Raw genomic sequence first — 26,597 nt, forward strand, 5'->3', positions numbered from 1 at the left:
AACAAGGTCCCATTTATCTATTTTTTCTTTTGTTGCTTGTCCTTTGGGTGTAAAGTCTAAGAAAGCATTGCCTAAAGCAAGGTCCTGATGGTGCTTTTGTACAATTTGTTCTTCGCATTTCTTGAATGTGCATATTCACATCTCTTGCTAAAGTTTTGGGAAGTTTTCTGTCATTAATTCTCTGAGGATTCCTTCTACCTGTTTCTCTTTTCTCCTTCTGGGACTCCCATAAACCTATATTGGTGAGCTTCATGGTGTCTCATAGCTATATCATGCTTTTTTTGCTTTTAATATTTCTCTTTTCTTTCTGCTCCTCAGCCTGACTCATTTCAGGTTTCATATCTTCAAGTTCACTCATTCTTCTGCCAGATCCATTCTGCTCTTAAAACCCTCCTGGGTATTTTCATTTCAGTTACTGTTACTTTTGACTGCAGTAGTTCTGTTTGGTTCCTTTTTAAAATTTATCTTTTTACTTAGATTCACATATTGCTTATTCTTTGTTTTCCTGAAATCCTTTAATTCTTTCTCTGTTCATTCCTTCATCTCCTTGAGCTCGTTAAAAATCCTTTTTTAGAAAGGCTTTGTTTGGATTGTCCACATTCTTATCTTCTTCGTTAGTGTTTTCTGTATTTTTATCCCTTTCCTTTGGACGGGCCTTCATTTCCTGTTTCTTTGTCTTATACTCTTTTGTTGCACACTGTAGCTTTTAATATATTAAAATTTTAACTCTGGGGCTTAATTCCTGGGATGTCTATTTCTTGGTTTTGAAACCAGCTGTTGATAAGACAGAGATTTACTTGAGCTTCAGCCCTCCTGTGAAGAAAGTCTGCCTAAGGCACATGCAGTATTCATGGTTTTCCCTTTCTGGGCCTCTGTCTTTTCCTGAGTTTCTGCTTGTTAGTTGTTTTGGAGTTCACCTGTTTACAGGAGTTTGCTCATCCCCTCTTTTTCCAAGGATACATACTTCCCTCTCCAGGTATTTTATGCTAGCAACCTTTGTCCCAGATTGTCTATCTCCGTTGTTTTTACACTTCTTTTGTTCTCTCTAGCTGCTTTTGTCTGGAGGGCACATTCTAAGAAGAAGGTTCTTCTGAAGAAGACTCTCCCAAGTCTCTTGTTGCCCAGTCAAAACAAGTATAGGGGCTCATGAAGGGGGTGCAGACCCACCTCCAAAGTGCCTTGAGTAGACAATCAGAAAGAGTGCCACAAGCTTCCCAACAGCTCTATAAAGCTGAGCTTTTCTGGCCTGCCCAGCAATTGCAGTCCTTTGCTAATTGTCCCTGGCAGCCCTGAAGAAACACCGGGTCTGTAGATCTCTACTGCTTCTGCATCTGGGGAAGGTTGAAGCTGTGGCCTCCACTGCCTTTGTCTGGGGGGGTTGAAACATTCACTACCCTCAGAGCTGGGCCTCCAGCAATCCAAATTCACTAATCAAAAGCTGTGATCGGTGATTGGCTGTGCCCATCCCTGTTCTCAGGGAAACAGGGTTTTTATGTCCCTTTTTGTCATCAGTGATGTAGTCAGTGACTGGACCCCAAGGTGGTCTGCCTCAAGAGTGAGGGATGGGTGCTGGTAGCTGTCACATGGAAAGAGCAATTTACTGTTCCTTACTGTAGTTTATCAGCCTCTACCTCTTGTTCTTCCTTGGATGCTGTAAAGTGTTCTTCAGTCCTCTGGAGTTTCAAAATGGTTGTTTCAGACAGTTCCTGCATTTTTAATAGTTGTTTTGGTGGACAGGGAGGATTGGCCTTATAAAGAAGCTTAATTTCAGATGAAGTCTAAAAGTAAAAAGAAAATTTGGTAAATAAGTGGAGTTATGAATTGGGGGACCATATTCCAGAGATCTTGACAATATATGCTTACATAGGGAAAACTACACTGTTGCAGAGAATGTTTAAAAGGTTTTAATAAACAAAGTTTTTACTGGGACTTCAGTGGATATAACAAGAAGATTATTTATAGTAGTTCTGTTTATTTCCTTTTTAAAATTTTGCTTTATTGAAATTGGACCTTTGCCCTGAGGATGGATTTCATTTTAGATAATATGTCCAGTTACACATACAGATCATGTTCATGGGGCTTTGGTTCAGAATCCTGTTTTATTCTGATCTTATACTCCTTTATGGTTATAATTGCTAAGTGAGGTAGTAAACTCTTTAAATAATCTTGCCTCATAAAGAAATAAATCCCAAAACAATGGAAAATATGGTTCACTGAGATATGAAGATCTTCCAGATGTTGGAACATTTCATTATAAAATTAAAATAAATCTCATTCATTAATATCACCATCAGTTTTACCAAAAAAAATATCTTAGATATCAGGAAGCAGTCAGACTCACAGAGACAGATACCAATTTTGCAAAATTCTAATTTTCTCTTGACAGCTTGAATTTTCTTATTGGTAACAACTACTGTCATTCAGTTTCCTTGAGATGACAGACTCACTTTATTCATTTTCAAAAAAAAGTCTGGCACATACCCTACTCTAAATAATCATTGCCTGTCAATTAAGGTTGTCTGTCATTCTTTCAAGGAAAAATGATATTCCATGAAAAAAAAGTGCTATTTAGTCTCACAACTTAAGCAAAAGGTGCTTTTCTTTGACATAGCCATCATGTTTTGAAATGCAGTGAACTTTATGTGTACTTCTGCTTTTATCATGTAGAATATTTAAAAGATGTATACTTCATGATGGAAATTTGATAAAATTAGTAATTTTTTGAGTATCATAAGGGATTCTTTTTTTTGTAAATTTTTAATGAGTAAATGTTGATTTTATCAATTACTTTTTCATGCACCTCTTCTAGATGCTTTTTTTTATTTTTAATTTTTTTAAAAAAAGATTTAGTTTACATAATTGCTACATAAAAAATACAGGGGATTCCCATATGCTGCCCTCCCTACACTGCCCACATTTACCCATATTACCAACACTCTTCATTAGCGTGGTACATTCATGGCAATTGATGAACACATTTTGGGGCATTGCCACTAAGCATGGATTATAGTTTACATCGTAGTTTATAATATCTCCCACACAATTCTTTAAGTTATGGCAAGATGTATAATTGCCTGTATCTGTTGTTGTAGTGACATTCAGGACAATTCCCAAGTTCCAAAATTGTCCTCGTATTACACCTATTTTCCTTCTCCCTGACCTCAGAACCTCCAGTGGCCACTTACTCCACATCAATGATATAATTTCTTCCATTGCTAGAATCACAGTAAGTCTATAGTAGAATACCAGCAAGTACACTCTAATCCATAGATCAGTCCCTAATCCTGAGGATTCTGGGATGATGATGCCCACTGCACCTCTAATTGAGAGGGGGCTTCAGTCCTGTACTGCCAGTGGATGGACTCACTTGCTTGCAGTTATAGACTCTCTTGGTTCCTTGGTGTGGTGGTTGTCCATCATCACCTCCTTGTTGGTTGTCCTGACTGAGACCAATAAACTGGAGAGTAGGTGGTACAACTCCTTTGAGGCCTGGGGCCCAGCTGGCACATGAACAGCCCAAAGATTCAAGTCTCTTGAATGTATACCTACTAACACCAGCACCAGGGTTTTCCACTGGGCTCTTTATCTCTTTGTCCAGTTCCCTCCAAATTGATGCCCTAAAGCCCCCTGCTCTGTGGGTTCCCAAAACAGCTCACTTGGGTAGGATTTTGCCCCTTCTCAGCTGTTTTTTTGTGAGAAAGCTGGGTAGTACCTACCTGAGCTAACAGCATCTTGTCAGAACTCTCTTTAGGAACATTCTTACATGAATGTTTTTTTGTGTTTTTTTTTTTTTACCTGCAAGTATGTGGTGTTGAGGAAACACAGTGCGATTTAAACTGTATTAAGGACTCCTAGCACTGTCATTGTCACTATCTTGATTGGTACCAAGGTGCCAGCAGTTTTATTCACCATTTCTTTTGCACAGTTACTTTTGCACCATTTCTTTTGTATATTACTCACATTCGATAGTGCAAATGTGAGTACAGTGGAATAAGCAGAATTTCAATAAAATAGTTTTGAGTATGTGTGGCCTTCTGAAAGAGTTGTGGTTATCCCCAGGGGTCTCTGGATCACATTTTAAGAACCTCTACTCCATCCTGTAATTACTGATGTGAAATGATGTCTTCATCATCTGTGATTTCTCTGATTACTTGTGAGATTTTTATATACTCTTCCATTGATTTTTTCCTCTTCGTACACTAATGTCTGACTTAAAATTACTGTACCTTTTAATATATTTGTATTATTACCTTATTGTCTTGGATATTCTTGTATTACTAATATTTTCAGATCAACTTGTTCATTTACATGTCAAGGAGATAAATGGATATATGCCACTGGGATTTTTATTGAGAATAAATAAATTTTATAAATAATCTGGGGAGAATGATATGTTAACAGCATTGAGTTTTCCTGTATAGGAACATAGAATGTCCCTTCATTTATTTCATTTCTTCAGTAAAATTTTGTTTCCTTAAATATGTCTTAATCTTACATTTTTGTTAAGTTTATTCTCAGGTATTTTAAGCTTTTTTTTCCTATTATAAAGTGAACTTTCTTCATTATATTTTCTAATTGCTTATTGTAGATATAGGAAAAGTTGATTTTTGTTTGATCATCTTGAACAGAGTCTTAAAAAAGCATTTCATTTGAGCCTTTTGAACATTTAGGGTAGATAGCTGTATTATCTTCAAGTGATAATATTTTTTCTTAATTTGCGATTTAAAAAATCTTGTTATATAGGCTGAGCCCTCCCATATAATGTTGAATATTGTAGAGATATAGGACCTTTCTGTCTTGTTCCTAAGGTTTCTCTATTAAGTTCATGATATGTTTTTTTTAAAGTAGGTAAGGTGATTTCCTATTGTTTTCTATTCCATATATATGTGTGTGTGTGTATATATATATATTTGCATTATTTATTTATTGCCCAAACTCTAAAATCATGGAATTATAATGCAGGAATGTAGTGATTGCAAAAGGATTTATATAACATAAAATGACAGGATCAAGGTTTTCAAACGAAAGGTGTTTTTCAAATTTTTAAAATTAGTTTTTAAAAGATACTTAGATTACATAAATTTTAAATAAAAAATATAGGGGATTCCATATCCCCTGCCTCCCACACCTCCCACATTTTCCCACGTTAACAACATTTTTCATTAGTGTGGTACATTCATTGCAATTGATGAACACATTTTGGAGCATTGCCACTAAACGTGGATTAAAGTTTACATTGTAGTTTACAGTCTTTCACACCCAGTTCTATAGGTTATGGCAAGATATATAATGGCCTGTATCTGTCCTTGCAGTGTCATTCAGGACAATTCCCAAGTCCTGAAAATGTCCCTATATTACGCCTGTTTTTCACTCTCTCTGACCTCAGAACCTCCAGTGGCCACTGCCTCCATATCAATGGAATAATTTCTTCCATTGCTAGAATCACAATACATCTATAGTAGAATACCAGTAAGTCTACTTTAGTCCGTAGTTCATTCTCCAATCCTGAGAATTCTTGAATAGTGATGTCCACTCCATCTCTCATTGAGAGGACCTGTGTAATCCGTAGGGCTGCTGGATGGGGCTCTCTTGTTTGCAGTTATAGACTCCCTTGGTTCCTCAGTATGATATTTGTCCATCATCACCTTCTTGTTACTTGTCTTGGGTGAGACCAATGAACTGGAGTGTAGATGTTGCAACTCTTTTGAGATTCAGGGCCCAGCTGGCACATGGACAGCCCAAAGATTTAAGTCTCTTGGACGTGCATCTAACAACTCTAGTACTAATAATAGGTTCACATAGAAGGACAGATGAGCCATGTGCAGGGAAAGCACAATTGAGTCCAACTCTGTCAAACTGGGGAGCATGAATTCCAAAGTAGGTCCCACTGGCAAGGCACCAGACTCCTGAGCTATCTGCCTGAATGTTTCCAGTAGCTTGAGGAGCCCAGCTATTTGTGGTAGTATCTACTTTGGCAGTCAGTGAGATCCTGCTGAGACAGGCATAAGTGTAACCTCTGGAATGACCTCCCAACTCAATTTGAAGTCACTTAGCCATATAAACTCCTTTGTCTTTACGTTTTTCCCCTTTTCGTCAAGGTATTTTTCCAGTTGCATTTCCAGTTGGCACTTGGTAGTAATCCCTTGGTGCCAGGGAGGCTCCTCCCCTGGAGTCATGTCCCACTCTGGGGGGAAGGTAATGTATTTATATGCTGAGATCAGCTTGGAGAGAGGCCACCTTGGAGCAAAAAGGAGGCTCCCAGGAGGCAACTCTTAGGCATCCTATAATAATACTAGTCTTAGTTTCAACTTCAAGAGTAAAGGTTCATAAGCACAGTCATCAATATAAAGGGCTGGTCAATGGACCATCCTCCTTCACTAGTCATTGCCCCTGTACTCAGGGGATTCTAGCTATTCCATCAGAGAACATGGCAGAGCTCTCCAGCATGGGAATTGAATATTCCTTTGGATATTGTGTAAATCTCCACCCACTGTGACAATGCCCTATGAACATTTGAACACATTTATATGCCTTATACGTATGCCCAGCTGAGCTTGTGCCCATGTATCCCCCATCACTGACACCCCACACCTATGATCCTCCCCTGCCACAGTTGTAACCTGTCTGCAATCCAAAACTTCTTCAAAAATGAGACCAATAAAATAGCCAAATACAATAAGAAAATGAAATAATAATGATAACTTTAAAAATAGGAAATAAAAAATACCAAAAACATTTTTAATTGATTAAAAATATTAAAATTATTTTTGACATTTTGCTTGCATCACTGTAAGATCTGTTGTCCTATATGTATAATAACATTTTCTTCTCTTTCCCCCCCAGTGTCTTATTTTTTTCTTTTGTCTTCAAAGAAGTTTTATGTTACTGAAAAGTCATGTACCAAATACGGGGAACTCCTCCCCCTTTTCCCCTACTCCTTATATATGTTGAGGTTTGATTTTGTTTTCTTTTTTTCTAAAAATGAGTAAAAAAATAAATTTCATTATCCTCTTTCAACATCTATTGAGGTAATTAAGTGGGTTTTCTCTTTTACTTTGTTAAGATGTTGAATTACATTAGATGTTTCATATTGTTGAACCATCCTTCCCTTCTTTTGACCTATTTGGTCACAATGAAAATCTTGTAGAATTTTTGCAACGTTTTCTTAGGAATTTATAATATATATTCATAGCTGAGATTGTCCATAAATTCTTTTCCTTCAGGTTTTGTTTTTCAAGTTATGTTACTTTTATAAGTAATTGAACTTTAATCTTTTACTGTAATCTAATATAGTGTAAATTGTATGTTATTATTTGTTTCTTGTAGGTTTGCTAAAATTTTCCTGTCAAAGCATCTAGTTCTGGTTCTGATTTTTGGGGGAGTTGATTTATGACCACTTTGAATTTATCTTACAGTGTTTTTTAATAAGGAACTATCATGATGGTGTGGGTCTTATGTTTCCTTTTGCTACTGCAGCCTTAGTACCTAGCATATATGCTAGGCATATAGAGGGTTATCGTAAAATTTGTTGAATGAATCCTTATAGACTTGAAGAATGTTTTTACCTTGCTGAAGTTTTGTTTGGATTATGAATGTCAATTTTCTTTTTTTTTTTTTTTCTTCCTCAAAGTTCCACTCTTGTCCTGGGGTCCCAGCTTTAATTTTAGCATCTGGTATGTTGAACTTAGTGGCATTGATGATCCTGATGTAGTACAACCCTGTCTCAACTGGTATAGCAAGGTAGGACTTTGTTTTAAAATCCTGATTTTATGTTTCTTTTACTGTTTTGTCTTCATTGAGAATAATTTAAAATATTAAGAATAATAATTATACTGATAAAACAGCTAACATTTATTAAGCATTTATACTCTGCCAACTTCTAGACAATCTTTAGAACTCAATTATTACCACTCTGTGAGATACTTACAGTCATTGTCCACAATTTACAGATGAGGAAATGAAACACAGAAAGGCTAGATATTTTGCCAAGGGTCACACAGTTGTAAAGTACTTGAGCAAGTGTATGTATTAAGGCAGTCTGGTTCCAGAGTCCAGAGTATATATTAATATACCTATCTCACACTGGATTTTGTTTTTGAGCTATATTGATGTAAATACATTAAGCATAGTTTTTAATGGGATAGTTTTCATTCTAAATTGCTTTTAAAATACATTCATCCATTGTGTGTGTATTTAGCAAAATAGAAATATTAATTTTTCCATTTAAAGACCTATACTTCGAAATGGCAATTTCATACAATAGATGCAGTCTGAAAGATGTGAGTTTAAATTGTTTAAAAAAATTGTTTTTTTGTTTATTTTGTTTTTAGCTTTTTCTAACACTATTTTGATATGCCTCATCTTTATTTCTGATATATATTTATTTGACTTTTGCTTTTTGCCTCACTTTGTTTATTTGACTTCCTTGTCAAGGAATGAATAAGTATTTTATTTTATTTTTTTTTAAGATTTATTTTTATTTATTTCTCTCCCCTTATTCCCTAAACCCCCCCACGCCAGTTGTTGCTCTCTGTGTCCATTTGCTGCATGTTCTTCTGTGTCCGCTTCTATCCTTATCATTGGCAACAGGAATCTGTGTTTCTTTTTGTTGTGTCATCTTGGCTGTGTCAGCTCTCCGTGTATGCGGCGCCATTCTTGGGCAGGCTGCACTTTCTTTTGCTCTGGGCAGCTCTCCTTACAGGGTGCACTCCTTGCGCGTGGGGCTCCTCTACACGGGGGACACCCCTTTGGGGCATGGCACTCCTTGTGTGCATCAGCACTGCGCATGGGCCACCTCCACACTGGTTAAGTAGGCCTGGGGTTTAAACTGCGGACCTCCCATGTGGTAGGCAGATGCCCTATCCATTGGGCCAAGTCCACTTCCCTGAATAAGTCTTTAGTTTAATTACTGCATCCTGATAATTTTATTTGCATGCAAGTAGGATTGAACTTATCTACTCATAGGAGACTGGGATGCAGAATAGCTTTTTTTACACGCAGTTTCAGCTTTCCTCTAGTCAGCTTATTTGAGGAACTTTTTGTCTGGGATTTGTTTATATTAGTTTTAAAATAAATGCTGATATTTTTTGTTTTGTTTCTTGTCTTTTCTGTAATATATTAAATTCTTTAAATGTAGAGATGATGTCTTTAAACTTTAAAAATAATATTTTCAGTGTTACATACCTATTAGGATCCCTAATAGATAGATAGTACATTTAAAATTTTCTAACCTCTTGTGTCTTTTATTTATTTTTTTAAAAAGTTTTTTAAAAAAATTTCTCTCTCATGTGGTAGGCGGACGCCCTATCCGTTGGGCCAAATCCACTTCCCTCTAGTGGTTCTTTTAAAAATAAAAATGATTGAACTTCTCTAGTACTTAAAAATTTCCTCTAACTGATGACATTTGTCTCTTTTTTTCTTTGTTTCCTCACTCATCTCTTGATATTATATGAAGTTTGCAAGTGTCATCTCTCTTCTTCAACATTGTGGGAGATTATATTTGAGAAATTACAGTTCTTCCCTCCTATTCACTTTTCAGTTTATTATTTATTATGGACCTCTAGAAATTAGATAAAGTCTTTATTCTCTTTGATTTTTTATCTTTTTTGTAGTATTGAAATTCATTTATTTTATAACTCTGCTCATGCTATGTATTTATGTATAGCCTGAAAGAAGTTTAAGATACTCCAAACTTTTGTTTTTTTTTTTTTTTAATTTTTTTATTTTTTATTGACTTTGTAATAATATTACATTAAAAATATATATGTGAGGTCCCATTCAACCCCACCCCCCCACCCCCCCTCTCCCCCCCCCCAACAACACTCGTTCCCATCATCATGACACATCCATTGGATTTGGTAAGTACATCTTTGGGCACCTCTGCACCTCATATACATTGGTTCACATCATGGCCCATACTCTCCTCTATTCCATCAAGTGGGCCCTGTGAGGATTTACAATGTCCGGTGATTACCTCTGAAGCACCATCCAGGGCAGCTCCATGTCCCGAAGACGCCTCCACCTCTCATCTCTTCCTGCCTTTCCCCATACCTTTGTCCATTATGTCCACTTTTCCCAATCCAATGCCACCTCTTCTGTGTGGACATTGGATTGGTTGTGTCCATTGCACCTCTATGTCAAGAGGAGGCTCAGATTCCACCTGGATGCTGGATGCAATCCTCCCATTTTCAGTTGTAATCACTCTAGGCTCCATGGTGTGGTGGTTGTCCTTCTTCAACTCCATCTTAGCTGAGTGTGGTAAGTCCAATAAATCAGATTGTAGGTGCTGGAGTCTGTTGAGGCTCAGGATCTGGCTATCACATTGTCAGTCCAGAGATTCAAATCCCCTAAATATATCTTAAACCCCAACATTAACTGCACCTCCAGCACATTAGCATGAAAGTCTTATGAAGGGAGATCCCATCTGAGTCCAGATTCATCACACATAAACACCATTTCCAAAGAGGGGCCATCTGCCCTGGTAGTTAACCCCATCGGCCATGACCATAACTCCCATGGGTCTCTTTAGCCCTCAAAGGAACCAATATCTGGGGGTTGTATCTGCTTTATCTGTCTCTCTGACTCTGCTCAGTTGTGCATGAGGGCAAACCTTCTGCCAGCCTCCAGACTCTTTTTTAGAAACTCGTAGCCATATAAACTCATTTCTCCTTTCCATTTCCCCCTTACTTTAGGTCAAACAGCATTTTAAAGTCATGGTATTTTATGTAGACATGGATATTCTGCTGATCCGCATTGAACCTTCCGTATAAGGTCATTTTCCAGTTGCATCATCAGTTGGTAGTTGATAGTGGTCCCTCGTTGCCAGGGAGGCTCATCCCCGGGTGTCATGTCCCGCGCTGGGGGGAAGGCATTGCATTTACATGCTGAGTTTGGCTTCGAGACTGGCCACATTTGAGTAACATGAAGGCTGACAGAAGGAAATTCCCAGGCACAAAGTTGCTCTAGGCCTTGTTCTTATTTTGGGTTTATCAGCTCACAAGCATAGTCATTAGCATCTGGGGCTCACTGTTGAACCCTCACTCCCTCCCGGTCCCCACCACTGTACCTGGGAGACTGTCGCTGCTCCCCTAGGGACCACGACAGAGCACCACTGGCCAGGAACCCAGTACCCCCCCTACTGTGGTTTTTAATTGTTGCCACTATGAGTATATCCAAACATTACCATGCACCCTGGACATATGTTCTGTACAGCTCCCTGTCAGTCATATATCACCTGTCATTGGTATCCCATACCAGAGATACTCCAAAGTTAACATGATAAAAAGGCACTATTGTTTAATATGCTATGTTAAATCTTTATTTGAAGAATAAGAATAAAAAATGATAGATATAATTAGTTTGGATAAACAGACATTCTTTGACTGTTTCGTGAGATATAATCTGAGTTAACTTCAGGGTTTAGGAATAGGTGTTTATTATTATTTTCTTAATTTACTGAAGTATATCACTCATGCAGAAACATACATCAATGATAATTATGTAGTAATAGCTGTGAACTTAGAAAGCAGACATACATAATATCATACAGTGCTCTCATATCTCACTCTACCGCCAATATCTTGCATGGTTGTGAAACATTTGTTATAAATTATGAAAGAATATTGTCAAAATTTTACTACTAACTATAGTCCGCATCTTACATTTGGTGTTATTTCCCTCCAACCCACCCAATTATTATTTTTTAAAATATGTTTTTATTACAGAGGTTGTGAACTTATAAAACAATCATGCACATGTACAGAATTCCCATACAATACCTTTCTGTTAATACATCACACTGCGTTGAAACATATTTACAGACTGTGAGATAATATTATCAGACTATTAACACTAACCATGGTCCATAGTGTACATTTGGCAGATTTTTCCATACTCCCCCAATTATCACTCAGTACATTTTTGGCATAAATGCATGATTGTTACAGTTTTGCTATTAACCACAGTCCATAGGTCACTTCAGTTCTATTTTTCCCATGCTTCACTGCATTCTCACCACCCTACAATAGTGATGTACATCTGCTCTACCTCACAAAGGACACTCTTGCATCTGTACCATCAACCACAATTCTCATCCACCTCTGGGTTTAATGTGTTAATCAGTCCCTAGATTATTTTCTAGCTTTCATTCAGTTGACATTTATATCCCTAGGCTACCCTTTCCAGCCACTTTCCCATTTATAAACCAGCTATTACTCATAATGTGTTACCATCAACTCTGTACATTTCCACACTTTTACAGTAAAGTTAATTGAAACTGCTATGTACATTAAGTATCAGTAGTCCATCTCAGTCCTCCTCTTATCTCTTTAAGAATCTGCCACCTACTACCAGGTCTTGAAGATGTTTTCCTTCATTTTCTTCTAGAAGCTTTATGGTTCTTATTTTTATATTCAAGTTTTGATCCATTTTGAGTTAGTTTTTGTATAAGGTGTGAGATAAGGGTCCACATTCTTTCTTTTGGCTATGGATATCCAGTTCTCCCAGCACCATTTGTTGAATGAACTGTTCTGCCTGAACTGGGTGGGCTTGATAGGCTCATCAAAAATCACTTGACCATAGATTTGATAGGTCTGTTTCTAAACCTTCAGTTTGGTTCCATTGGTTTATGTGTCTGTCTTTATGCCAGTATCATGCTTGTTTTTGCCACTGTCGCTAGGTAATATGATTTAAAGCCCAGAAAAGAGAGTCTTCCAACTTGGCTTTACTTTTTGAAGATGTTTCTTCTATTCAGGACCCTTTACACTTCCAGATAAAGTTGGTAATTGTGTTTTCCATTTACTTAAAAAATGCTGGTGGACTTTTTATGACGAGTGCACTGAATCTGTATATCAATTTGGGGAGAATTGACATCTTAATGATATTTAGTCTTCCAATCCTTGAGCATAGAATGTTCCTCCAATTATTTAGGTCTTTTTAAATTTCTTTTAACAATGCATTTTAGTTTTCTGACTAACAAGTGCTTTATATCTTTGGTTAAGTTGATTCCTAAATATTTGATTCTTTTAGTCACTATTGTAAATGGGATTTATTTCGCTTACTTCTCCTCAGATTGTTCATAACTAGTGTCTTTTAAAATCTATTTCATCTGATATAAGTATAGCTACTCCTTTTTTTTTTAAATTTGGTTACTACATGGGTGGAATATCTTTTTTCAGACTTTGACTATCAATCTATTGGTATCCTTGGGTCTAAGGTGAGTCTTTTGCAGCAGCATATAGATGGCTTATATTTTCTTATCCATTCTGCCAGTCTGTGTCTTTTGATTGGGGAGTTTAATCCACTAACATTCAATGTTATTACTGTAAAAGCATTTCTTATTTCACCCATTTTGACCTTAGGGTTTTATCTGTCATATTTTTTTTCACTACTTTTTGAGGTTTTTAGTTACTTTAAATGATACAATCTTCTTTTCTAGACTCTCTTCCAAACCTCTCTCTTCTGTCTTTTCTTTTCAGACTGTAGCACACCCTTTAGTATTTCCTGCAAGGTTGGTCTCTTGGTTATAAACTCTCTCATACTCTGTTTATCTGTGAATATTCTAATCTTGCCCTCATTTTTGACAGACAGTCTTGCTGGATGTAAGTAAGATTCTTGGCTGGAAGTTTTTCTCTTGCAGTATCTTAAAAATATCATACCACTGTCTTGTTAACCTTCATGGTTTCTGATGAGAAATCAGCACTTAATCTTATTGGAGATCCCTTTTCTGTTATGCATTGCTTTTCTCTTACTACTCTCAGAATTCTCTCTTGGTCTTTGGTATTTGATATCTGATTAATACGTGTTTTGGAGTTGGTCTATTCAGATTTATTCAGATGGAAGTACATTGTGCTTCTTGGGCATGGATATCTATGTCCTTCAATATGGTTGGGAAATTTTCTACTATTATTTTTTCAAATATACCTTCTGTCCCTTTTTCCTTCTCTTTTCCTTCTGGGACTCCCATAACACGAAGTTTGTTTGCATGTCACTTGCTGTTGTTTAGTTCCCTGAGACCTTGTTTAATTTTGTCCATTCTTTTCTTCATCTGTTCTTTTGTATGTTCACTTTCAGAGGCCATATCTTCAAGCTCACGGATCCCTTCTTCTGCCTCTTCAAATCTGCTGTTTTTTGACTCCGCTGTATTTTTTATTTCATTTATTGTGCCTTTCATTCCCATAATATGTGCTATTTTTCTGTGTATGCTTTAAAATTCTTCTTCTTGCTCATTCAGTGCCCTCTTAATATCCTTAATCTCTTTATCCATTTCATTGAATTTATTAAGGAGATTTGTTTGAACATCTGTGATTAGTTGTCTCAACTCCTTTATGTCATTTGGAGGCTCATTTGTTCTTTTAACTGGGTCATATCTTTCTGTTTCTTGGTATGGATTGTAATTTTTTGTTGGTATCTTGGCATTTGGCTTACTAGATGTATTTATTTTGGGTAAAGTTTCTCTTTTTAATTTAGGGCTTTCTTGCCCTTTTTCCCTTTCTGGTTGTATAGTAAGAGCCGAGGATGTAGTTGGTGTTGCAAACTGTGGAGAGACTCAAGGCATCAGCAATGCCCCAGGGACCAATGAAACTTCTCCCACCTTTCTCCTATGCCAGGGGTAGTGACAGAACCACAGCCATGTGTAATAATCCAGGTTGTGTAGACCTAGACTCAGTTGTCCAGACAGACTGATGAAGCTTCATGCACCTTCCTCCCCTGCCTGGTGTGGTTAGAAATGCAGGTGTGGGTAGCAATCTGTGCCATGCAGGTGCAAAATGACTGGAGTTGCTCTGGTAGACTTGCAACTTTTCAGTCTGTACCAGCCGAATGTACCTGCAATTAACCTGGAGTGGCTAGTGCCGGTCCTGCTTACTTCCTTCCTGCTAGGCCTGGGGCTGGAACCTAGGCTAGGGCTGCGGTCTGATCTGGGTGGGAAGAAGCCAGTCACTGCCAACATTGTGATTTTCAGTCAGTCCTGCTGCCCCTTATGCCCAGGTTGGAGTCAGAAGGGCAGGTACTCGCTTCTTTCTGACTTGGATAGGTTCAAACTTTAGCTGTTTTTAGGATTATACTTTAGCCAGTCAAATTTACTAATCTGTAGCTGAAGTCGGTTGTCAACCATGTTTTCCTCCCCTATATTTAGGAAATAGAGCTTACAACTCTAGCCACAGAAGAGCTCCTGAAGTGGTACTTCCATGTTGTCAGTTTGGTTTGTTAATTCTTAATGTACAATGGTATGCTTAGGAAATTTAAGGTGATCCTTAATCTTGTAATTATGTTTCTTTAGAAATTCTGTGTGAGCTTGATTTGAGGCATTCATCCAGTTAGGAAAGAATTTAATTAATTGAGCATCCCATTTAAAATTTTCTAGTTAATATTTTTGCTTTATAGCTGTTTGATTAATGATGGGGTCCAGGGTTTAAAAAAATCATGAAATTTAAATAATCTCTTTGGGATGATTTTTGGGCCATAAAATCTGCTTGGGAATTTGAAATAAATGTTTGATATTATCCGTCACTAAACTAATCTTATTACTAAGAACCAAGAAAAACAAAAACTGTAATCTAATTCATGTATATTATTTTATGATTTCTATGCTTTCTATACCAAATTGGAATCTGATTAGTGGATGAGATAGGAGTTATATAATTTTTATAATCTCAAGTGGGCTTTAAAACACTCTGCTTCTTTTCTTCAAATTTCAGGCCCTTGAATTAGGTCTGCTTTCATCTAGTTCTACTACATATTTTGTCATGTTAAGCAAGTTATTACAATTGGCTAAGATTCAGTTTTGCTATTTGTAGGAAAGAAATAATGATACCTAACTTATAGGGCTGGTACAGTGCTTGGCACATAATAAATGCTTAGTTTAGGCTAGTTATTATTACTATTGTTATTATTTCCTCCAGTAACAGCTAAACAAATCTCTTTTCTTCATTCTTTCTTTCTCCTATGTTCTAGTAGTACCGTGAACAGGAAGCCATTCGCCTTTGCCTAAAGCACTTCCGACAACATAACTATACAGAGGCCTTTGAATCATTGCAAAAGAAAACCAAGATTGCCCTGGAACATCCCATGTTAACAGATCTTCATGACAAACTAGTGTTGAAGGGTGATTTCGATGCTTGTGAAGAATTGATTGAAAAAGCTGTAAATGGTATGTTCTCAGCATGTAAAAATGGTTATTATGGTGACTTTTCTAATGTATATACAAAATGGTTTTTAAGAAAGAATGTAGACTTATGCTTTTTATTACTGTTTCCAATAGTATTGTTTTTGTCTTTTTACTGTAAAGATTGTTAGCTCCTTGGATGAGGGAGATTTTTTTTCATGTAAGATAGGGCCATAATGTAATGGAATTAAAAAAACAACAACTTGGACTTCTGGGAAATGATGGACTAGAAAGACATGGGACTCTCTTCTCTCCCAGAAAAGTAGCTACAGTGCAGGCAGAAACGGCCTGGAAAAAAAATCTTCTAGGGTTTAGGACACCAGGGAAAGGCTGGACACCACCCAGGAGAGAGAGGGGCAAAAGGAAAGAATCTTGACAGGAAAACTATTGAGTTAAAAACCTGAGCTGCAGGCACCCTCCCCCACCCTATAGGCAGTTTTGAATTCTCAGACCTTTGGGACTGGAAGCTACAGAAAAAGGGGGCCCCAGGGATCAACTTCACCAGGAAAAGGGAGAGAAAAGAACACAACCTAAGACTGACTCAGCTTTTGACCCACAAGTTTGTTCAGCTGTGACCCAGGAGCCCTTCAACACTGGGTGGAACTGTGCCAGTATTTGCCTTTCAAGCAGATAAGGTACTAAAGAGATCTGGCCCTCTCAGTCTCCCTCTCTACTCATCAGAACTAGTTGTTGAGAATGCAGAGGGAAGTGAAATTATTTCCTACCCAGAAAAGGGAGGGGATTGCAAACTAAGGTTGGAGAACTGCCTTTAAGAATGCTGAATTAGGAGAATCTTAGCCTCCAGGCAGGATTCTCTGTCACATTTATCTGGTTTGTGTTGCAGCATACACCCTCCCATGAGGCTTGGAAATGACAGAGCTACCAAAGAGGACCTTCTGCCAGAGGACCAAGGAAATGCACATGAGGAAATTAAAAATAAATAAGTAAGAGAGGCTGTTTCTGGCCTTGACAGCCTTCCTCCCCAACACCTTAGGAAGTGAGTTTGCAACCCATTACTGGGTCATAGGACAATCCTAAACACCAAAACAGCTTGAACCAAGAATCAAAGAACAGCAATAACACAGACTACTGCCACTAGATCCCTACGAAAGAGACAGAGATTGAGCATCTTAATAAAGTAATCATCCTTCATCAGCAAAAAATCACAAGCCATAAAAAGAAGTGGTAGACATGGCCCAAGCAAAGGAATATATCAAAGCCCCAGATAAGTCACAGGATTTGAGACAACTAATCTTTGAGATATATACAAATATCCAAAATCAAATTAATGAGTTGGAAATCAGTATGGCTAAAGAGAATGGACATCAAGAAGACACTGAGTAAGCACAAAGAAGAATTTGACAGCCTCAGAAAAGTAACAGAGCTCATGGGAGTGAAAGACATCATAGGTGAGATCAAAAACATGTAAAAAGGCCTGAAACAGCAGACTTGAAATTACAGAAGAAGGAATAAGTGATACAGAAACAGAACAGCTGAAATTGTAGGGAGAAAAGAATAGAAAAACTTGAACAAGGGCTCAGAAAGTTGAATGATACATGAAACACAACAACATAGTATCATAGGGTTCCAGAGTGAGAAGTTAAGGGAAAAGGGACAGAAAGAGTATTTGAGGAAATAATGCTGAAAATTACCAAATTCTCATGAAAGAAATGAACTTACATGTACAAGAAGTATAGCATACCCCAATCAGAATAAATGAGAATAGATCTAGTCTAAGACAGATACTACTCAGAATGTGAAACATCAAAAATAAAGAGAAAATTCTGAGAGCAGCAAAAGAAAAGCAAACCATCACATACAAGGGATGCCCAGTTAGACTTAGTGTAGATTTCTCATCAGAAATCATGGAGGTGACAAGACAGTGGTATGAAACAGCATAATGAAAGAGAGAACTGCCAACTGAAATTCTTTATCCAGCAAAATTACCCTTCAAATATGAAGGTGAGTTTAAGATATTCTAAAGCAAACAGAAATTAAGAGAGTTTGTGAAAGAGAATCCACCTTTTATAGGTTGAAGAAAGCGGATGTGGCTCAACTAATAGAGTGTCGCCTACCACATAGGAGGTCCAGAGTTCGATACCCAGGACCTCCTTACCCATGTGGTGAGCTGGTCCACATGCAGCGCTACTGCATGTAAGGAGTATGCCCTGCAAGGAGAGCTGCCTGTGCAAATAAAGTGCAGCCTACCCAGGACTGGCACTGCACACATGGTGGGCTCATGCAGCAAGATGATGCAACAAAAAGAGACACAGATTCCCAGTGCCACTGGACAAGAATGCAAGCAGACACAGAAGAACACATGGTGAATGGGCAGAGAGAGCAGACATCGGGGCCGGGGCGGGTGGGAAAGGGGTGAGAAGTAAATAAAATAAATCTTTTAAAAAAAAAGGAAGGTATAGGTTGACAGGATGGATAAAAAGAAACATAAGCCATCCTTATGCTGCCTTGAAGAAACTCACCTTCCACCCAGGGATATAAACCAGCTGAAAGTGAAAGGTTGGAAAAAGATACTCTAAGCAGGGAAGTGGACATGGCTCAACTGATCAAGCATCCGACATATGGAGAGTCCAGGGTTTGATCCCCAGGGCCTCCTGACCCATGTGGTAAGCTCGCCCACGTGCAGTGCTGCTGTACACAAGGAGTGCCATGCCACGCAGGGGCACCTCCACGTAGGGGCGCCCTATGTGCAAGAAGTGCACCCCACAAGGAAAGCCACCGTGCATGAAAAACGCAGCCTGCACAGGAGGGTAGCCACACACACGGAGAGCTGACGCAGCAAGATGATGCAACAAAAAAGAGAAGCAGTTTCCCAGTCCCACCAGATAATGCAGGCAGATGCGGAACACACAGCAAATGGGCACAGAGAGCAGACAATGGGGGGGAAGGGGAGGAAGGAAGAGAAATAAATAAAATAAACCTTTAAAAAAAGATACTCCATGCAAACAGTAATGATAAAAGAACAGAGGTAGCTATACTAATATTGGACAAAACTTTAAATGCAAAAGTGTTATAAGAGCTACAGAAGGCCATTACATGTTAATGCAAGTGGCAATCCACTAGGAAGAAGTAACAGTCATAAATATCTATGTACCTAACCAGGGTGCCATGAAATACATGAGGCAAACTCTGGCAAAACTAAAGGGAGAAATAGACATCTCTACAATAATAGTTGGAGACTTCAGCACACTCCTGACATCAGTAGATAGAAAAACTAGATAGAAGATCAACAAGGAAACAGAGAACTTAAACAATATGATAAACAAGCTAGCTCTAACAGATGCATATAGAACCTTCCACCCAAACTCATTGGGTTATACATTCTTCTCAAATTAGCTCATGGATCTTTCTCCAGGATAGACCACATTTTAGGTCACAGTGCAGCTCTCAATAAATATAAAATGATTGAAATTATGCAAAACACCTTCTCAAATAATAATGGAGTGAGACTGGAAATCAACAGTAGAGAGGAAAGAGGTAAATTCACAAATGTGTGGAGGCTAAACAACTCTAAATAATCAGTGGGGCAAAGAAGAAATTGCAAGTGAAATCACTAAGTATATTGAGACAAATGAAAATGAGAACACAACTTATCAAAACTTATGGGATATAGCAAAGGCAGTTTTGAGAGGGAAATTTATAGCCCTAAATGCCTGTATTAAAAAAGAAGAAACAGCTAAAGTAAAAGTTCTAACTTAACAAGCTGGAGAAACTAGGAAAAGAACAGCAAAGCAATCCAAAAGCAAGCAACAGAAAGAAATAAAGATTAGGGCAGAAATGAATGAAATCGAGAACAAAAAAAAAAACAATAGTAAAAATCAACAAAACCCAAATCTGGTTCTTTGAGAAGATCAATAAAATTGACAAATACCTAGTTACACTAACAAAGGAAAAAAGAAGATCCAAATAAAATCAGAAATGAAAGGGGTAGAATTACAGCTGATCCCACAGAAATAAAAAAGGATCATAAGAGGTTATTTTGAGAAACTGTATACTGAGAAATTAGACAACTTAGATGAAATGGACAAGTTTCTAGAAATGCACAAACAACCTACACTGATGCTACAAGAAATATAAGAACCAATCACATTTAAAAAGATTGAATCTGTCATCAAAAGTCTCCCAACAAAGAAAACTCCAGGAGCAGATGGCTTCACAGATGAATTCAACCAAGCATTTTGAAAAGAATTAACCAATCCTGTTTAAACTCTTCCAAAAAATTGAAGAGGGGAGAAAATTACCCAACACATTTTGTAAAGCTAACATCACCCTAATGCCAAAGCCTGATAAAGACACTACAAAAAAACAAAATTACAGACCAGTCTTTCTAATGGATGTAGATGTAAAAACTCTCAACAAAATACTTCCAAATAGAATAGAAGTTACCTGTTTAAATTAAAGTTGTCATCTTGGAAGACCGTGCTCTCATATGGCATGCTAAACAGTGGTATAAATAGTCTTTTGTTGTTACCTTGCTGAAGGCAATCTCCTTAGTGGATTTGGATGTAACCAGTATTATGCAGTCAACTCACTGATGTGATGATTAAAGTCCGTGAAATGGCCTTTATTACAATTAGCCCAGTGCTTGTTTGGTCAGTCAACTGGTCACCAGTACGTGACCAAGATTAACCTAACCATCACAGTGATGGATAGCCAAAAAATATTATTAGGTAATTGTAGTGAATGAGGAAATTTATGAATATAAACAGCTTTTGTATAAGGTGCATCCTAAATAATTGCTGATTTTCTTTGGTGGCCTCTACTCCTACTTTGAAAGAAAGGTCAGTATTAGAACATGTATATAATTTCCCAAGGTGTCTAGAGGATGACATCTATTTGGATGTTTAAGATCTGATATGTTCTTTTATTTATAAGAACACTGCTTCTTACAGAATGACATTCCCCATCCCCCATTTTAAATTTCCTAAGAAACTTTCATATTAACAAGTAACAGAATAGATGCTCAATATAAAACTGCTGTAATTAAATTTGCTGTTTTAATAGAAAGAAAGAATAGACTTTCTCAATGCTCTGCTTTCATATATTTTAATCCTATCAATGTTCATTATGTTCTCACATTTATCAAATGTTGGCTTGGGTATTTTACAACAGCAACAAAAAGCTGAACCATTACTGCCTTCTTTGCATTCATAAATTTAAAGTTAATTTAAAATGAATTGCTTCCATCTCTCTTGTATTAGATATAATGCTTAATCTGTCATTTGTACATTGTTACTCCTTATTTAATTGATGATGATATTCGTTAATAAATGATTGGTATGTTTGAAATAGAATATACTTTGGAGTATAAACAAATAGTACAATATGATTAATGCTTTACCAAACAATTAAAATGCATCAGTAAAAGTATTTTTGCCAGTTCTAAGGGTAAATTCTCTAATTTTTCAATTTCTTAGGATAAAGAAGACATAGGTCAGTTTTTTAAAAAAATTTGTTTCAAATCTATATCTTTAGGATACTGTTTTGCTAAGGGAAATTACAAAAAGTAAAACTGAATACTCTCGTGGGCTTAAAACAGTTATGTGTTAAAACTATCTCTTTAATACTATGTGCAGTTGTTTAGTAAATACTTCTAAAATCATGTACATCTCTAATTACTACAGGGAACTAACAGCTTTGCAGCTCTAGAAATGAACCAGTTTAAGGGATAATTGGAAGTAACTGTATTCTTGAGATTTAATGCTGTTATATTTTTTATACTTCTCTGGACTCTCCTCAAATGGATTGCAACAGTGTTAGTGAATAAACACTTGTTCTAGGATTGTTCAGTGTGCTGCTGACTAAAGATGATTCATTTATTTAGATCCTCTGATATCTTTTAACAAAGTTTTATAGTATTCCACATATAAGTCCTTTATTTCCTTGGTTAAACTTATTCCTAGATAATTGATTTTTTTACTGGCAATTGTCAGTGGAATTTTTTTTCTTGGATTTCCTTCTAGACTGTTTGTTACTAGTATATAGAAACTACAGATTTTTGAGTGTTAATCTTGTTTCCAGCCACTTTACTGAATTCATTTATTAGTTCTAGGAACTTTGCTGTAGAATTTTCTGGACTTTATGTAGGATCATATCATCTGCAAATAGTGAAAGTTTACTTCTTCCTTTCCAACTTGAATGCCTTTTCTTTTTCGTGCATAATTACTCTGGCTAGAACTGCCTCAATAAGTTTGAATTAACTGTGCCGACAGTGGACATCCTTGTCATGTTCCTGGTCTTAGATGGAAAGCTTTCAGTCTCTCATTGCTAAGTACAGTGCTACCATTTGTTTTTTCATATATGCCCTTTGTGTCATTTTGAGATTATTTATGAATCCCCAGAAGAGAGAGATTATGTTTGTTAACTAAACTGTTCCTCTGGGTATGATACCCTTTGATTATATGAAATTCAAAGGATTTAAATTTATTTGATAAAAATCAATTTAGGGCTTTTGATTCAACCACATTAGTAAAGAGTGACTCAGGTTGAATTCTCACCCCCTCCCTTTGTGGGCCTCTATAAATGGACACTTAGTCAAGAATATAGACAGGAAGAGGAGAGAACTTTGTCATTTTGATACTGCTTGCTATGTGGCAGAAAGGAGGAGGCTTTAACAGCTAAAGCCCCAGGAAGAGAGATGAGCCATTTGCCTTGGGAAGACATTCGAGACTGATACAGGAAGCCCTGAGAGACAAGCCACTATGCCAGGCTACAACTAAAATTGGGAAGAAGCTGGGCCTACAGAGTCTCAAGAAGAAGAGGAAGCCCAGGAAAGAGAGACCAGGCAGAGATTAGCGACCATCTTGCTTTTCAACATGTGGCAACTGAGTTTCGTGAGAAAGCAACCTTGAGTTGGATTCTTTAGGGCCTTGTAACTGTAAAGCTTACAAATAAATACCCTTTATAAAAGCAAGCAGATATCTAGTACTTTGCATCAGCACCCCCTTTGGCAGACTAATACACCCTTTATCATGTTGAGGAAATGTTCTTATATTCCTGTTTTTCTTAAATGTTTCTCTCAAGAAAGCATCCTCTGTTTTGTTAAATGTTTTTTCTGTGTCAGTTTGAGGTGATCATGTTGCTTTTTTCCCTTCATTCTATTATTTTGATGTATTACATTAATTGATTTTTTTAATGTTGAACTACCCTTGCATACCTGGGATAAATTCTACTTGATCATGGAGTATACATTTTTAAATATGCTACTGGGTTCAGTTTGCTACTATTTTATTGAGGATTTTTGTGTCATATGTATACAGATATTGTCTGTGATGTTCTTTTCTTGTACTATGTTTTTTTTGGCTTTTGTATTTAGAGTGATGCTGGCCCCATGGATTGTGTAAGGGGGTGTTTCCAGCTTTTCAGTTTTATGGAAGCTTTTCAGCAGGATTGGTGTCAATTCTCTTGGAATGTTTTGTTAAAATTCACTAGTAAATCCATCTCATCCTGGGCTTTGCTTTGTTGGTAGGTTTTTACTCTTCTTTTGATTGATTGATTAATTGATTGATGTTGTGAACTTACTAAACAATCATGCATAATGTTCATAATTCCTATATATCATCCCTCTACCAACACCTTGCATTGCTGTGGAACAATTTTTACAGATTATGAAAGAATATCATCAATTACCACTATCTTCCATAATGTACACTTGGTGTATTATTATTAACACTATGTATAAGTATTTTTTTTTTAAGATTTACTTATTTCTCTTCCCTCCCCGACCCCGGTTGTCTGTTCTCTGTGTCTATTTGCTGCGTCTTCTTTGTCCGCTTCTGTTGTTGTCAGTGGCATGGGAATCTGTTTCTTTTTTTTGTTGCATCATCTTGTGTCAGCTCTCTGTGTGTGCAGCACCATTCCTGGGCAGGCTGCACTTTCTTTCACTCTGGGCGACTCTCCTTATGGGGCGCACTCCTTGCACGTGGGGTCCCCTACACGGGGACACCCATGCTTGGCATGGCACTCCTTGCGCGCATCAGCACTGCACATGGGCCAGCTCCACATGGGTCAAGGAGGCCTGGGGTTTGAACCATGGACCTCCCATGTGGTAGACGGACGCCCTAAACACTGGGCCAAGTCTGCTGCCTATGTGTAAGTATTGTACATTTGTTAAAGTTCAGGAGAGAACACTCTCATATTTGTACGTAGTTCATCTTCCACCACATGGTTCATTGTGTTATACACTCTCATGCCTTATACATTCTATCCAAAGTGTACAATCTGTGGCTCTCCTTTGTGCCATAGAGTTGTGCATTCATCACCCTGTTGGCAGATTTTTGAGTACTGATTCATTCTCTTTCCTTGTAATTGCTTTGTTGAGATCTTCTATTTCTTCTAGAGTCAATGTAGGTAGTTTTGTATATTTCTTGGAATTTGTTCATTTTATCTAGGTTGTCTAATTTTTTGGCATACAGGTTTTCATAGTATCCTCTTTTTATTTCTTTCTGTGTAGTCAGGTGTAATGTATCAACTCTCATTTCTGATTTCATTTATTTGGGTCCTCTTTTTTTCCTTGTCACTCTAGCAAACTTTTGTCAGTTTTATTGATCTTTTCCAAAAACCAACTTTAGTTTTTAATTCTTTATTTTGTTATGAATTTGCTGATTATTGTTTTGGTTTTGTGTGTGTATTGTCTTTTATTGTATTAGTTTCTACTGGTAATTTGGAACTTCATTGTTTTTGATGAAGTGATTCTCTATGTAATCATAACCTTATATGACACTTCTTTAAGTAGTAGTATACATTAATCTTTTTACTATTAGCAGTATTAAAATGTATTTATTTATTTATATTTCCTTCCATTTCCCTCCTTACCTCTTGTTTTAGTTTCCTAGACTGCTCAAAGCAAATACCATGAAATGGTTCTGCTCAAACAATGGAAATTTATTAGCTTATGGTTAAAGTCCAGGAAAATGTCCAAAGCAGTACATCATCAAGTTAATGCTTTTTCTCTGAAGACTGACTGCAAGTGATCCTTGGCTCCTCTGCTACATTGCAAGGCACATGGGTGGCATCTTTTGGTCTCTCCCTTCTTTTCTGGGTTTCATTGATTTCAGCTTCTTGCTTCCCTTCATTCTCAGTATTCATTCTGTTTATAAAGGACTCCAGCTATATGATTAAGACCCATCCTGAATGAGGTAGGTCACACCTTAAATTAAGTAGTATCATCAGAAGGTCCTACTTAAAATGGTTTACACAACAGAAATCGATTAACTTCTAATAATTTATTTTTCTGGGGTATGGACACTTTAAAACCACCAAACCTCTTACCACCAAAATTTACTAATTATTGTTTTCTTTAGTGTTTAACGTTATATCTTATAATATATCATTTGTATCCCACCTCCCTCAGACTTATAAAATTAGAAGATGGCTTTTCTCATTTTGCATGTATTACTCCAGTATGTCCCATATTGAGTATCACTGAGAAGTCTGAGGTCACCCTTACTTGACCTTTTGTTTGAATGTCCAAAATATTATTCTTTTTTTAAAATATTGGTCTTACCCAACCTAATTAGGCTATTTCTTAGTATGGATCACTCTTTGTTAATTTTCATACTTCATTGTGAGTCATTTTATTCTATAGACTCAATTTTTTAAAAATTTTGTTTAAGGAAATGTATTTGTCCGTGAAAGTGGTGCTGATGCAAAATGCCAGAAATTGGTTGGTTTTTATAAAGGATATTTATTTGGAGTAAGAACTTACAGATACCAGGCCATAAAGCATAAGTTATTTCCCTCACCAAAGTCTATTTTCACCTGTTGGAGCAAGATGGTTGCCGACATCTGCAAGGGTTCAGGCTTCCTGGGTTTCTCTGGGCCCAGCTCTTCTGTTTTCTCCACAAGGTCAGCTGTAGATTGAGGCTCTCTAGGCTTTGCCTCTCTCCACAGGTCAGCTGTAGATTGAGGCTCTCTAGGCTTTGCCTCTCTCCTCAAGGTCAGCTGTAGACTATCCGGTAAACAGCTCTGTCTCTCTCCCCAGGGTTCCACCTTAAGACTTCAGCATCAAACTCCAACATCAAAACTCCAATATTAAAAGCCCTTTAACTCTGTCCTTTGCCATGCCATGCTTGTGCCCTACTGGCACAAGAGGTTTACATGATTAATCAAGTAAACCTATGAATCCAATATAATCTCTTATGCCCAGAGGAAAAGACCAGTTTACAAACATAATCCAATATTTCTTTTTGGAATTCACCCAAATCAAACTGCTACAGGAAAGTTTTCTTGATTTATATCCTTATATATTTTTTCCACATTATTATTATTATTTTTTAGAGATTTTAGTTAGGTATATGTTCCCTTTGTCTATCATTTCTTTCATTTTCTTGTTTATCCTTTTTATCTGCTTTCTGTTTACTTTTTCAAGCTTTGTTAAGTCTTTTATTCTATTTTTATTACTATATTTTAGTAGTTT

The 26,597-nt window shown here is 37.0% G+C and overlaps 1 protein-coding gene across 4 annotated transcripts in view; it reads left to right on the plus strand.

Annotated features, from left to right (window-relative positions):
- The window catches only part of MKLN1 (muskelin 1), a 453,286-nt gene that overhangs the window by 306,921 nt on the left and 119,768 nt on the right, over positions 1-26,597 (plus strand). For all 4 annotated transcript variants that reach the window (XM_058297366.1, XM_058297367.1, XM_058297368.2 and 1 more), the window contains 2 exons: positions 7,631-7,740; positions 15,955-16,147. In XM_058297366.1, the coding sequence (XP_058153349.1) occupies positions 7,631-7,740; positions 15,955-16,147 (303 nt within the window). The remainder of the gene's footprint in view (positions 1-7,630; positions 7,741-15,954; positions 16,148-26,597) is intronic.

The sequence above is a fragment of the Dasypus novemcinctus genome, chromosome 5 (assembly GCF_030445035.2).
Source record: "Dasypus novemcinctus isolate mDasNov1 chromosome 5, mDasNov1.1.hap2, whole genome shotgun sequence".
In the NCBI taxonomy this organism is placed as follows: Eukaryota; Metazoa; Chordata; class Mammalia; order Cingulata; family Dasypodidae; genus Dasypus; species Dasypus novemcinctus.